Below are 15,285 nucleotides of genomic sequence, written 5' to 3' on the forward strand. Positions count from 1 at the left end.
TGCCCATGTCTTTGCAAATTAGCGTTTTAATTTTCTTCCAATAAATATCCAGGAGTGTGATGGCTGGATGGCATGGTAGATCTAGTTTTAGCTTCTTAAGGAACCTCCATACTGTTCTCCACAGTGGCTGCACCAGCTTTCATTCCCACCAACAGTGCAGGAGGGTTCCCTTTCCTCCACATCCTCTCTGACACGTTATCTTTCTGATAATAGCCATTTTGACAGGTGAGGGGATGTCTCATTGTGGTTTTGATTTGTATTTCCCTGATAATTAGTGATGTTGAGCATCTTTTCATGTGCCTCTTGGCTATCTTGTATGTCTTTTTTGAAAAAATGTCTAATCAGGTCCTCTGCCCATTACTTGATTGGGTTGTTTTTGTTTATATTGAGTTGTATGAATTCTTCATACATGTTGGATACTAACCCGTTATTGGAAATATTGTTTACAAGTATCTTCTCCCATTCAGTAGGTTGTCTTTTAGTATTGATAGTTTCCTTCACTGTGCAGAAGCTTTTTAGTTTGATGTAGTCCTATTTGTTTGTTTTTGCTTTTGTTTCCCTTGCCTGAGGAAACATATCCAAAAAAATATTGCTGAGATCTATGTAAAAGAGCACACTGTCTGTGTTTTCTTCTAGGAGTTTTATGGTTTCAGGTCTTACATTTAAGTCTTTAACCCATTTTGAGTTTATTTTTGTGCATGATGTAAGAAAGTAGTCCAGCCCGATCCTTTTGTTTGTAGCTGTCAGTGTTCCCAACACTGTTCATTGAAGAGGATATCTTTTCCCCAATGTATATCGTTGCCTCCTTTTTCATAGATTAGTTGCCCGTATAAGTGTGGGTCCATTACTGGGCTCTCCACTCTATTCCAGTGATCTGAGTGTCTGTTTTTATGCCAGTACCATACTGTTTAGATTACTATAGCTTTGTAGTTTAGTTTGAAATTGGGGTGCATGATACCTCCAGCTTTGTTCTTCTTTCTTAAGATTGTTTTGGCTGTTTGGGGTCTTTGTGTTTACATACAAATTTTAGAATTATTTGTTCCAGTTCTGTGAGAAATACTGTTGGTAAGTTGGTAGGGATTGCATTGTATCTGTAGATTGCGTTGGGTATATGCTTATTTTAACAACATTAATTCTTCCAATCCATGAACATGATACATCTTTCTGTCTGTCTGTGTTGTCTTCACTTTTCCTTCATCAGTGTCTGATAGTTTTCTGAAGAGTACTGATCTTTGACCTCCTGAGTTAGAGTTATTCCCAGTTATTTTTAGTTAAATTTCATTCTCTTTGATGCAGTTGTAAATGGGATTGTCTGAGTTGATTATTTCACAGAACCGTGAGCAAGTTCTGAGCCAGTGCCATGACCTTCCTCTACTGTTATGGCTTCTGTTTGGGGTACTTATGAATCTCATCTCTGACCCATCTTTTCTTTTCTTTTATTTTTTTTCAATTCTCTCTTTTTCACATAATTCTCATCTGTTTAAAACATATATCTTTTTAAGATCTAATTCTAAATTTATTCTAATTCTGTACCTATGGAAAATTTGAAAAAATAACATAAAATAGGAAAACAAAAACTGATCTGTAATAAGCTGCTGTTAGCATACTGCTCTATGCTATTCTATTTTTTCCCTATGAAATACATACTTCTTCCCATACATATTTTTAAAAAGCTAACATCTATTTTCAAAAGTTAATATCTATTTTCGTTTTGATTTATTTCACATTTTTAGAAAATCATGTTAAATATTTTCTGGAAGAGGCCAAGTTTGTATGAACAGGATGGATGGGAAGGAAGGAAAGGAGGCCTGAAAGATGATACCTTAGCTGTGATATTTGACCAGATTTCTTAGCTCGCAAATAATATTTACCTCATATGTTATTCATTTTATTAAATGAAATTTGTAACTTTAACCAGCTTACATTTTGTAGTTACTCAACAAGGGATCCTATTATGACACTATTATCTATAGCTAATCTGTTAAGTTGGAAATATTTTCAGGGAGACTGAATGCTTCTCATGGAGTCATTAAAAAGTTAATGAATTTCTTATGAAATCCTCCCAGAATATGAAGGGTATTTATAAAACTACTAAGGATTTATGGATTGAAATGTTCCATTATTCAAAGAGATAACCACCCTTAAATGCCTTGCTTTTTCGGTACCCGGCCATTGAACTATCTTTGTCCCTAAGTGATACACACCCAGCTCTTGGTAGGTCATTTTTCAACTTTTTGTCACACTTTTGCTCCCAATTCCCAATCACTTGCATTTCTCTTTTCAGTTTTACTAACTCTTCCTAATATCTGCTCTGAGTAAGTGCTTGAAAGTTTGATAAAAAAAATTTTGTGGTCTTTCTTAGTTGGTTAGATCCTTTTCAGGGGATAATATACATTTATTAGTTTTTGCAGAAAGTGATATTTTAAAAATTATGTTTCATAACGTAGTAAAGTTTAAAGTGCATGAGTAAAAATGAGTGAAATTACAGAAGGAATAATCTGTACAGCAATAATAGTTTTGTTCCCTATGAATCTGAAAAAATAAAGAATTTTCACTCATTTTGGCTTGAAACTTAGTGTTCAGATTCTCCAAATTCTGATATCAGAACCCAGATATCCTGGGTAATCTCTGCATGGAGGTCACATATTGTCATTCAAACAAAGCTTGACTTTTAAAATTTAACCTTTTAGTAGAAAAAATATATTTTTCTATCGTGTAGCAGAGTTCTTCCCATTTTCTCTGACCTCTTGAATCCCTCAGAAAAGTCAACTCTAACCAGTGAGATTAGTTCTTCAGGCATTTAAAAAAATTTATTGCGCAGGTGGACAAAATTTTTAAAGAATCTGTTAATTTTGTGGAAGTCCACTGCTAAGAGTAAACTTGGGCAGCGTGAAACAGATGTTTCCGACAGCCTGTAACCGGGGTAGGAAGGGTTTTTTTGTTTTGATGAGCGCTGTCTTAGGTGTGTTTGGCGTTGTAGCATCTCTTTGAGTTGGAAATAACTGTAAGTGCTTTGACTCTTGTGAAAGTTCGAACATAATGTGAGTGAGTGAATGGGTATTTATGAGGGGTGTGTGTGCTGGTAGTGAAATATTCTAGTGTTTTATTAATGCAAGAGAATTTTTGTTGTTTCACAACATATTAAGTACGTAAAATGATGGTAGAGATATTTTATTATTACTATAATTGTTCCTATCTCAGGGATCCCTTACCTTTGTTAAAAGGGAAAAAAGATTTAAACCCTTTAACATTAAAAAAATCAGTATGACATAATCAGTTATGAGAGTTGGTGACCACAGAGCTTAGGGAAGGGTAGGGGTTAGTGGGGCTGGAGTTAATGACAGACATTTCAGAGAGACGGTAATGCGGGGTCTAGTTCCCAAGAACTTACGAGAAATTCTGCGTCTCCCTTAGCACAGGGCTCATGGCGGGCTCATTCTTGCACCGGCTTAGGCCCTGGACAAGTTGTGGTTGTGCTAATGGTTAGTGTTATTTCTGTGAATGCTTTTCTTTTCTCTCTTTTCAACTTTTAACCATTTTGTATTTTAAAACTGCTGTTATCTCATTGTAGCTTTGAGGGGTGAAGTTTAATCCCCCCGCCCCCCACCACACCTATTACAGGGTACCACTGTGTAAGTCAGCGTCTTAGCCTGTTCCCTTGGATTGGAAATTAAAACAGTTGTTCCTGCTCAAGCATGTATTTATTTATTTATTTATTTATTTATTTATTTATTTATTTATTTATTTATTTATTTATTTATTTTTAGGACCCATTCAGAATATGGAAGTCTTTTCTTTTCAAATCAACTTTTACCCTAATATTACACAAATACTAAAATCCCACTTAGATTATGACTCTTTTCAAATTTCGTGGACTCTGGTCCTTCTCTGGGGAATTCAGTGTAGACATCACGTAGGCAGCTCACATCTTGGTAAATGGCAGTTGTCGGCTTTGTCCAGCAGGTACACTGAAGACTGAGATTTCTGAAGTCTGCCCTTTTCCTGAAGTGTTTTGAGAGACAAATAAAAAGCAGTCAGTCCATTGACCACAAGCTGCTATTAAATCGAATTGTTTTTTCCAGTTGTCTTGTAGCTTAAATTTCATTCTACCATGAACTTAGGTTTGATTTGATGAATTTCTGTAATACTGAGTTTTTTTAGAGAGAGAAAATATTGTTGGTAAAAGAGCCAGGAACTTTGTTCTCAGAATGAGGCTTCTAGATGGCAGTACAATAAAGTTGGAGGTAAAATGTTTCCCAAAAGGGTTGATTTCAAGCTCTTAAATATTGTTTTGAAGATAGTTAACAGTTAGCTAACTGTAGCAATCTGAAACTTATTTTATTTTATTTTTTGTTGAACTAATATTAGTATATTCTATCTTACGTAGACACTAAAAGTGTTTTTCTTTTCACTGAAATCATTAAAGGTTGATTTCTGTTTCTTGGAATCTTTTTCAAAAAATACACATTGGTCGTTCCATGTATTGAAGCTTTATAGCTTCGGAGGTGGAAGCATTTCGGACACAGCTGAGTGATTTCAGTGCCGCTAATTTTCCATGCTGAGAAATTGGTTCCTCACGGGTGCTTCTCACACCCGCCTAGTATCTTTTCCAGATACATAAAGACTATACTTCATGGTCATAAAAAAGTTATTTTCGTTTTACTCTACTGCAATTAGTGTTAAAAGCCATTTATTGTAAAAGCAAAAATTCTAATGAATAGAAATGTTACCAGAACAAAAGTCTTGTGTATTTTCTCTTCATCCTGATCATCCATTTTAATTAGAGAAAAGGGCGGCGAACACTGTGACAAGAGTCTGGAATGAAAATCATTAATTGATGTCAAGCTGAAGAGAGACTGTTAGCATGAATTTAGTGACAGCAGGAAAGAAATTAACCTTATTACTTTATTTAGTGTATTACATTATTGTGTGTTATTTTCCATGCAGGTTCAAGGCAATTTCATTATAATGGAAAAGGCTTTTTTTTTTTTTAACAAAAAGGAAAGGTGTGAATATTTATGCTTGAACATAACAAATTGAAATGATAAATTCTTTACTAACATTTTTTAAAGTCTTAATAAAAAGTTTGAAAAGTTTTAATGGTTGTTTTAATTTTTTTAACATTCCAAGAACAGGGGAGTAGTGCACGGTGCTGTAGCCCGTCCACGTCTGCACAGCTGTCCGCCATCATTTAAACCTCAGATCGGTACTCTTTGTTTATGGCTGGGAGGGACTTTCTGGACTGCTTAAAGCAACTGACATTTATTTCTCTGGCTACGTTTTGGGGTAATCTGTTACTTCTGTCATTGCTGAGATCTGGCCTGAGATAAATTGGATGGAAAATGCTAAACAACAACCTGACTGTTCAGAAAAACGGATGACTCTTGCATCTCAGAGATAATTTGTGACCTCAGGGTCACCACAAAAGAGCGGAGGGGGGTCCTTTTTATAACACTGACCGTCTGGAACCATCACAGGCTGCACTGCAAAATCCCCTCTTCTTGAGACGTTTCCTTCAACAATACTATTTTTATTAGGTAGCCAAAAATATTTTCTCCCCTGAGCCAAGCATTTTTTTTTTCAGAAATAAAAATGTTATGAAGGTGAACATATGAAATGTAATATATGCAACATGTAAAGTATGACATGTAAATATAACTTGGTTGTGTTGCAGATGCCCCCTTTTCTTTATAAAAAACGAGACATTCAAGTGCAAAAGTATGTAATAAACTATTTGCATCTTTTGTTGACTGAGTTGTCACTAAAATGCACAAAAAACACAGTACTGTCCTCGGTTTAAAACTCTGCTTTTCAGTGCCATTTGCACAGCGAGCGAGCTTCATTAGCACTGATTTCTGGGAGGAGCTTTAAAATACACAGTGGTTCTGACTGGTAACCTTTGCTACCCACAGGTGTGCTATAGTTTTATTCTAAGGTTTCCATCAAAAGTATAAACTGCCATGTGGAAAGGACGAATGCAAACAGCCTCTTTTTTTCTTTTTTGATGGAGGTGCTGGGGATGGAACCCAGGACCTCGTGCGTGCTAAGCACGCGCTCTACCTCTGAGCTCTACCCCCCACCCCGAAACAGCGTTTATAACTTTGGGGATAAATTCGTTGGTGATGACGAGGTAAACAATAAAAATGTAATTTCTTATGTTATTGGAGCTTAGGGGAAAAAATCAGTGTTTTCAGAAGTTACTATTGATGTGATTATCATGTTTTTCGGATTCAATGATTACTGGTGTTTAGTAATAATGTGCAACCTTAGACAAAAGGAAACAGCTGAGAACCGGAATTTATGGCCAGCACTCAGGCCACTGAGCGCTTCTTCTGAGCCACTGGCTTGTCAGCAGTTGACCCGCAGTGAGCATGAGTTCCTGGGGAGTCTGGGTTTCGGGAATATGCGAGGGTTTTTCGGTTGCCCCACTGGTTGGGGGACACTACTTGGTGATGTGTGGCTGGGACGAGCTGTGCAGAAAGTCCTGCACAGCCACCGATTACCCTTCTCCGATGTCCCTGAACCCTGCTCAGGAGCACTGATGAGGTGTATTTAAGTATTTCCACTTTAGAGTTGAGAAATAAGGAAATTAGAGAAATCTGACCTGGTGGGTCCAGCCTGGCACAGTGGTGACAAGCTAGCTGGAAAAAACCAAGGGAGAACAAAAACGCAAATTTTGCTTGCAGTGTTATGTGACAGTTTTCCAGCTTAAAAAAATACTTATTTTGAAATAATCTTAGATGTACAGGAAGTCGCGAAGATGGTACAAAGAGGGCTCACGTAGCCGTGTCCAGTTTCCCCGACAGGTACCACTTACGTGACAGTCGTACAACATCAAAACCAGAACGCTGACACTGGTACTGCCTGCAGGGGTAGTTCTGTGTCAGCACATGTGTGGGTTTGTGGAACCACCTCTGCAGTCAAGAAACAAGGGTTCCATCACAAAGATCTTCCTTTGTGGTCACACCCACCCCCTACTCACAGATTGCCAACCATGTCTGTTCCCTGTGTCTGTGATTTTGTCATTTTGAGAATGTGACATAGATGAAATCTTATCGCATGTGGGCTTTGGAGACTGACTCCCCCCACCCGATAGCATAGTGCCTTGAGATCGACTCAGGTTGCCGTATGTAGCGGTAGTCTGTTCATTTATGTTACTGAGTTCTGTGATATGGGTATTTCCTTAACCGTGCACCTATTGTAGGATATTTCGGTTATTTCCAGTTTTTTTTTGATAATAGAAAGTGTCTGTTAACAATTGTGTACAGGTCTTCACATGACTTAAGTTTCCATTTCTGTGGGATAAATGCCCAGGAATGCAGCTGCTGAGTGGTATCATAAGTAACGTCTAGTTTCGTAAGACACTGCCAGGCTGTACTCCAGGCTGGCTGTACAGTTTCACATTTTCAACAGCGTGAGTGAGAGTCCAGTTTCCTTGCATTCTTGATGGCAGCCCTGTTTTGTTTTTGCTGATCCCACAGGCGGGTGGTTGTCGCTCACTGTGGTCTTACTTTGCATTTCCCTAGTGGCTGGTGATGTCGAACATCTTTCCATGTCTTTAATTGTCATCTGTGTATTCTTTTCAAAGAAAGATTGCTTCATGCCTTTTGCCCTTTTAAGTAGATTGTTTTCTCATTGTTCTCATTCTGGACATGAGTTCTTTGTCAAATATGTGATTTGCAAATATTTTTTTCTCAGTCTGTACTTACTTTTTCATTCCCTTAGTGTCTTTACAGAGGAAATGCTTTAATTCTGAGGATATCTAGTTTATCTGTGTTTTTCTTTTGTGGGTCATGCTTTTGGTATCATTTCAAAGAATTCTTCACCATTGCTAGGTCCTAAAGATTTTCTTCTGTGGTTTTCTTCTAAAGCTTCATAGTTTTACCTTTTACATTTAAATTTGTCATCCCTCTTGAGTTAATTTTGGGGTAAGGTATGAAGTTTGAATTCAACGTAGGCTTGTTTTCTTTTGTTTTCACCTGTGGGTATCTAATTGCTCCTGCACTATTTGTTGAAAGGTCTGTTTTATTCCATTGGCTTGCTTTTGCACAATTATGAGAAATCATTGGGCCATTCTTGCTGGCTGTTTCTGGGTTCTTTATTCTGTTCTGTTGATCTGAATGTCTGTCCCTCCATGGAAAATACCTGTCTTGATTACTCTAGCTGTGTTACAAGTCTTGCAGTCAGGAGGGGTGATTCCTCCCACTTCATAGTTCTTTTCACAATTGTTTAGCTCTTCCATCCTTTGCCTTTTCATACAGATTGATGACTACTCTTGTCTGTACCTACAAGAACCTTGCTGGGATGTTTATAGGAATTACATTAAATCTGTGTATCAGCTTGACCTTACTCTGTTGAGTCTTCCATCCATGAATGCCATATGTCTCTCCAGTTTTAGATCTTCCTTGATATCTTTTATCAGCATTGTATAGTTTTCAGCATATAAATCCTGTAATGTTGTGTTAGGTTTATGTATCTGTGAATTTCATTTTTTAGTGATTGTAAGTCACCTGATATTTTTAATTTCTGCATCCCTGTTCACTGTCAGCATGTGGAAATACAATGGATTTTTGTGTCCTGATGTATCCGGTTACCTTGCTGACCTTGCTTTTTAGTTCTAGGAGATTTTTGTAGACTCCTTGGGATTTTCTACCCAGACCATCATGTTATCTACAAACAAGAGCAGTTGTGTTTCTAATCTGTGTGCCATTCATTTCTTTTTTTTAGACTTACTTCATTGTCTAGACTTCCAGCAATATGTTGAATTACAGATGTGGGAGCAGACATCCCTCCCTTTTTCCTAATCTTAAGAGAAAGCATTCAGTCTTTCTCCCTTATAATAGATTTTGCATAAGTGCTCTTTATCAAGTTTAGGATATTAGTTCTGCTCTATTACTGGTTTTTTGAGAATTTCTGTCATGATGGGTGTTGCATTTTATCAGATGCTTTGTCTACACCAATTGATATGATCATGTGATTTTTCTTCTTTAGCCTATTAATGTATTATGTTGATTGATTTTTGAATATTGAGCCAACCTTGCATTCCTGCAATAAACATCACTTGGTCATGGTGTATAATTTTTTTATGTATTGTCAAATTCTTTTTGCTAGTATGTTGTTAAGGATTTTTGTTTCTGTATTCATGAGAAATACTGGCCTGTAGTTTTCTGTTTTATAATGGAGTGTATTCATCTGATTTTTTGTCTTTTCTATATTCTTTTGAATGTATTTATGTAATTTATGCAAGCAATGGTCTACTTCAAATATGAAAAAAGTAACTGCAATAAAGTATTGAACATTCTAAAATACTGCTTTTTATAAACAAGGCTTCACTTTTAAGTAAACATTTAAATTGGTAAATATGTAATAGAAATATTTTTTCCATCAAAAATTATCAGAATTCTTTCAAGGGTAGTTTAATATTTTCAGCTAAGACTGACTTAGGACATACAATATATCAATAGGTTGAAGAGGACTTTGTACAAAGTGGCTTAGTGAAATCTTAGGAAATATTTAAACATATCTTCAGTTCAAGTGGTTATTTAAGATCTGTTTCTTAGTTGTAACACAGGCAAGCTTTATTTCAGAATTTGATTAGATACATGCCTTCTTGTCCAGAATCTCCAGACTTGACAGTTATGTAAACATCACATGAAGTCAGTGTCATTAAGCTGAGATCTTCTTTTGCCATTAATAGAGTTACGGTGTGAATCCGTGTTTAAGCTTCCACTACCCTGCACGGCTGTATTTATATCATATACCAGAAATGTATACATATTTAGTATTTGTGTGTGTAATTTTTTAAAAACGACTTTTTGCCTCAAAAAATTCATGAGTAGAACCCAAGTGGATGCCTGAAACTGTTCCTAGTGAATTTTTAAAGCTAGTTAATAAGTGATCACTTAAATGAAGATGTAAATCACGACTCTGTCTTATTGACATGAACAGAGCTATCTGAATTGATCATTTCTGAGCATCTGTGGCATTACCTTGACCACCTAAAATGACTATAACATCATTTGTCCCATTCATCTTAGAGTTGCATGAAATAGTATGTATTTCACGGCGTATTTTGATGAATGTTTCCATACGCAGGTCTTAGGAAAGGCAGAGTTTCTCTTCTTCCAACTTGTTCTAATTTTTCAGGATTCAAGCCAAAACGCGAGAATTTCGGGAGCGACAGGCTCGGGAACGTGACTATGCTGAAATCCAAGATTTCCATCGGGCGTTTGGCTGTGATGATGAGCTGATGTATGGGGGAGTCTCTTCCTATGAAGGCTCCATGGCTCTCAGCGCCAGACCCCAGAGCCCAAGAGACGGGCATATGATGGATGCTCTGTACGCCCAGGTCAAGAAGCCGCGGAATGCCAAACCTTCACCTGCAGACAGGTAGGCTCCAGGAGCAATCAGGGTATGGCTTCCAAATTGACTTTTACACAGTTTGTGACAAGGGTGTCGACTGCTCTCCACTTCTCCCACCAGAACGGCCTTTCTTAATGGACTTTAAAAAGCCATTTTGTCCAAGGGTATTGAGTTTACACAAATCTAAGCTTAATGGAGGGAACCGAAGAGATTTTGATGGCTTTTCTGATGATCCTGACGTATTTCATCTTGCTCTTAAAATGATTTTGGACGGGAAAATGAACCTGTAATATACGACTCAAATCAAAAGCACACTTGAACTATGACTCTTCTGTCTGAAGTATATTTCCTTTGGTTGCTAGGAGAGCCCCCAGTTGTGGGAGTTAAATAGGTGGGCAAAGACATGATTTGTTCCAATTCTGACTTACTCGGGCCAAGTTTTTTTTTTATTTGGTGACGTGATTTGGTGTCATGAAGGAATCAGTGAGTGGGCTGTAAGTCTAGCCAGCCCTCAGGTTGCTTGGTGGTGGCTTCCGACCACAGGTCTGACTCTCATACAGACGGGCGCAGTGCTGAGCCTGTGTTAATGGTTACATGTTTATTTCAGGTTTTATCTGAGACAGTTTAAAAACCGATCTTTTTCCACCCCTCCATTTAAATATTCAAGCACCAGATGAAGTTGAGTTCATGAAGAAAATAGCACTCATGTCTTTCTGTACGAAGCACCTGACTGTGATTGTCACGATAGCACTGATGCCCTCACCTCTGAATCACAGGGTCGTGCGGTCGTTGCTCTGGAGTGGAGCTGGGCTTTGAGTGTTACAAACAGTAGTTTCACTTAAAACTTACGCTTCTCAGGCTTTAGCTTGCATTGGGTGCCTGGAGGGCGGCTGCTGCTGCTGCTTTTTTTTTTTTTTTAATTGAAATACCATCAGTTACAATGTGTCAGTTTCTGGTACAGCGTCGCGCCCCAGTCATGCATGTACATACATAGATTCGTTTTCATATCCTTCTTCGTTAAAGGTTATTACAAGGTATTGAATATAGTTCCCTGTGCTGTACAGAAGAAATTTGGCTTTTATCTATTTTTATATATAGTACTTAACCTTCGCAAATCTCAAACTCCCAAGTTTATCCCTTCCCACCCCCTTTCCCCCTGTAACCATAAGATTGTTTACTATGTCTGTGAGTCTGTTTCTGTTTTGTAGATGAGTTCATTAGTGTCCTCCTTTTTTCTTTTCTTTTCTTTTTTTGATTCCACATATGAGTGATATCATACGGTATTTTTCTTTTTCTTTCCGGCTTACTTCACTTAGAATGATGATCTCCAGGTCCATCCATGCTGCTGCAAATGGCATTATTTTATTCTTTTTTATGGCTGAGTAGTATTCCATTGTATAAATATACCACAGCTTCTTTATCCAGTCATCTCTCAGCGGACATTTAGGTTGTTTCCATGTCTTGGCTATTGTAAACGGTGCTGCTATGAACATTGGGGTGTATGTAGCTTTTCAAATTAGAGACCTGGAGGCTGATAAACCCTTCCCCAGAATTTCAATTCCATGGGATGGAATGGAGCCCGAGAATTTGCATTTCTACCAGGCTCCTGGGTCTGATGCTGGTGCTGTAATTTAAGAGCCCCCACCAGGCCAGACGTGGGTTGGAACGACTCCGTCTGTAGCCCACGTGCTGTGTGGCTGCTGGGTCTTGCAAGCAGGCTGACTTCCAGTTATTTCCTTCGGCTGTTTTCAGTAGAGGTTTGCAAACAAAACAGGTAACCCTCCGGCAAACCCAGAGAGAAGCGTCTTAAAGAGGAGCGAAGAGAGAAGCAGGTCTTGGGGAAAACTCTAGGCATGTTACTGTTCTGTTCTTTCTTTTCAGTTTTGTGTCATTTGGTTTTAGGGTCTTTAAGAATTGTTGTATGAAAATCTGTGTGATGTTGGCTGTCACAAGCGAGTCTCCTAAGTGGACACAGGAGGCTTAGGTTTATTTAAACTCCTCTGAGGGCCCCCGAATCTGGCCCGGCAGAGTACCTCTGTGACAACCACACCGTGAGAGACAGTGACAACAAGAGCTAAGCCTTAGCCTGGCGTCCCATAGCCCCGGGGGTGACCTCCCTGGTCACCAAGGCAGTGCGCACACGTTGCGTTACTTTTACCTTTCCTGTAAGTTGTACCAAAACGTCTTCTTAAGTTCTTTCCTTGGTACCACTCCTTCAAATAAAGTAATTTGGTTCTCCCAAAAGTAAAAACCAGAAAGCAGACCCCTTTGGGACGATCACCTCCGAAGTTCACTGTGCAACTAATGTGGATGTGTCAGGCCTCAGAGAATGAGGCTGTGGTCGGCGACAGGGACATCTTCTTCAAAAGCTCGCACTTGCTTTTTGCTGTACTTGTGGAAGCCGCTTGTCGAAGGTCAGATTGCGCCTGAAGGCCGTGGATGCACCCTGGCAGTGCTTTCTTGGGCAGAGGGACAGCGGTGACACTGGCTCTGCCCAGTGGTAACTTCTGGAGGAACGAAAAGAAAATGGTTACTGATGTGTTATTGATCACAGTTAAAAATACGAACCATTCTTGGCACCTTCTACATCTAGTTTGGAAATCTAAAAGATGGTGACTCGTGATTATTCACATCGCCCAGAAGTCCCACCTGACGGAGCGGAGTGGAAGGGACCCCTCCAGCTCCTGGGATCCAGGAACTGTCGCTTTAAACCCCATTTAAGCCCCAGTGCCTCCAAGAGTCAAAGCCGGTCCTGGAGATTTCTGCAGATTTTCAAAAGGGCTTTTTTTCCCTACGCACATGTCTGTTTTATTATGGCAAAGGTGAAAACTCCACTTTCTCCACAATAGAAACCAGTAAACTTTATCCCAACAACAACTCGGTACAAAAGAGGTCTGTTTCAAAAATGTTTTTTTAATTTTTTTTAGAAAAGAAGGAGGAGCAAAGAAAGAAAAAGAACCCTTTATATGAATTTTAAGTCCCATTTTAAAAAGTAAAAGAAACAAATCCACGCTTGGCCCCACAGCCCCAGTCTGTCACCCCTCCCACCAGGGAGCATGGAGGGGACGTCTGGGTCCTGGCCCACGTGCAGACCCGCCGGTCTGTTTGACGGGTGTCCATCCGGCCTTGTCAGCATCTGCTCTGGGCCCCAGCATCCCGGCCTGCAGGCCCCGCGCTGCGCCCTGTGACCTCAGCCTGAAACTCAGGCCCTTAGTCCATTTCCATCCTAAACCCCCTCAGCCCCACGTCCCAGAGGAGTCTGTTGTCAGGGGTACGAGTCACGCTGACCAGGGAACAGCTCAGAATCACATCACACACTCTCCGGCCTCCCTGGAGCACAGCCCCGCCCACTGTCTGTCGGGGATGCTCCAGTGCTGTGCCTTGTGCCCCAAGGGCGACTGGACTAGAGGATTTCTAAGACACTGCCAACTCGAGAGGGAGAGAATAATTTTTTTTTTTAAAAAGATCACAGAAACTGAAGTTCTGTTTGTTGTCATTATTATTTACTCAGAGAATAGGATGCCCGTCGAACAATGACACCGCTAATCCTAAAAAAGGGACTTAGAGCGCCCGTGACGTGTTTCTTCATCAACCCGTAATGAATGAGTCTGGCTGGGTAAGGGCGCCCCTCGGGCATGCTTTTCTGTCGGGGGGGAAAGCCGGAGAGCAGTGCGTCTCAGACTTGAGGGCATGGGGACTCTGAGAAGCGCGGTCTCTCGATACTGCAGTGTAGAGTTAAATTGTTTTGATGATAATGTTACTTAAATATGTATGAAAATAAAATAGGACTGAACGCCTTCTGTTTGCAGCCATTATACAACCATAAAACCCAACATCTTTACAAATTAAATACAAACAAAGCAGCAAAACCATTACCTTCAAGTGAACAGCATTAATTTAATGTGGCCAATAACGTGTTTTAAACTCCAGGCCCTAGCACCAGTCATGAGCACGGTGGTGGCTGCTCGGTGGCGGGTTCTCGGGCATGTCTGTCTGCCCCACGAGCCAAGGGTTGACTCTGCTCACCCGTCGCTCTCCTCAGGTGGATCCTGCGGTTCCTCTGCGCGGATCCAGCGGCCTCTGACCTGTGCACCGCATCGGTACATCCTTCGTGCACAAGGTCCAGCCCGCTTCTGGAACCATTCAGTGGAGACAGTGAAAGTAGCATTTCTCGGTGCCTCTGTCTCTGTTAACTTAAACTCAGACATTGAACCATGTTACCTACAAGATGGTCTGGAATCTGTTTATATTAACTTTCTGGAAAGTTAAATGATGGAAACATAAAGAAACTCCTCAGAGAGAGTTTCTACCCAATAAAGAAACTGCCATCAACTAACTGAATTCCGCCCGAGTTTGCTGTTGCTGTTGGATGAACTTTACTGTTCAAATTCCTGGATTTCCTGGGAGCATCTGCCGGCCTTCCCGCGTGCAGCCTGCGTGTGTTCTGGGATCTGCGTCGCTCAGCAGGAAAGCCCTGGTCTGAACTTCACCGCTTACCGTTTTGACCGATCTCGTTGAAGTGTGGGTCCGGTAGCCCCATGTGGAAATAGCAGGGAAAATGTATTAAGTGCTGTGAATTTGATGTCAAGATGGGACAGCATCTCAATTTCCACGTATTATTTATAAAATGCTTTTTATAGGATAGCTACATAGTCTGTCTAGAAATATGCCCAGGCCTGTTTAATTGGATTGACGCGTGCCCTCTTCTCCGTCTGTGTCCCTTGGTCCCAGGGATGTCGTTACTACTGTTATCAGTGCCCTCAGTGACGTTCTGAGCTTTCATGCTGGTTGACCCCAGAGAAGCCGCCCGACCCCTCTGTTTGCTATGAACAATGAGGCGCAGACTCACAGCAGTGCTGGCACACGCATTTTTGCCCTGCTTGTCACCACAGACTTGCAGGATGTAGCTCCTGTGATTCCTAG

At 40.1% G+C, this 15,285-nt stretch overlaps 1 protein-coding gene across 14 annotated transcripts in view; it reads left to right on the forward strand.

The window, feature by feature from the left end:
- Positions 1–15,285, forward strand: part of LOC105099564 (partitioning defective 3 homolog) — a 535,951-nt gene that overhangs the window by 382,748 nt on the left and 137,918 nt on the right. For all 14 annotated transcript variants that reach the window (XM_064479503.1, XM_064479507.1, XM_064479509.1 and 11 more), the window contains one exon: positions 10,147–10,389. In XM_064479503.1, the coding sequence (XP_064335573.1) occupies positions 10,147–10,389 (243 nt within the window). The remainder of the gene's footprint in view (positions 1–10,146; positions 10,390–15,285) is intronic.

The sequence above is a fragment of the Camelus dromedarius genome, chromosome 26 (assembly GCF_036321535.1).
Source record: "Camelus dromedarius isolate mCamDro1 chromosome 26, mCamDro1.pat, whole genome shotgun sequence".
Classification (NCBI taxonomy): Eukaryota; Metazoa; Chordata; class Mammalia; order Artiodactyla; family Camelidae; genus Camelus; species Camelus dromedarius.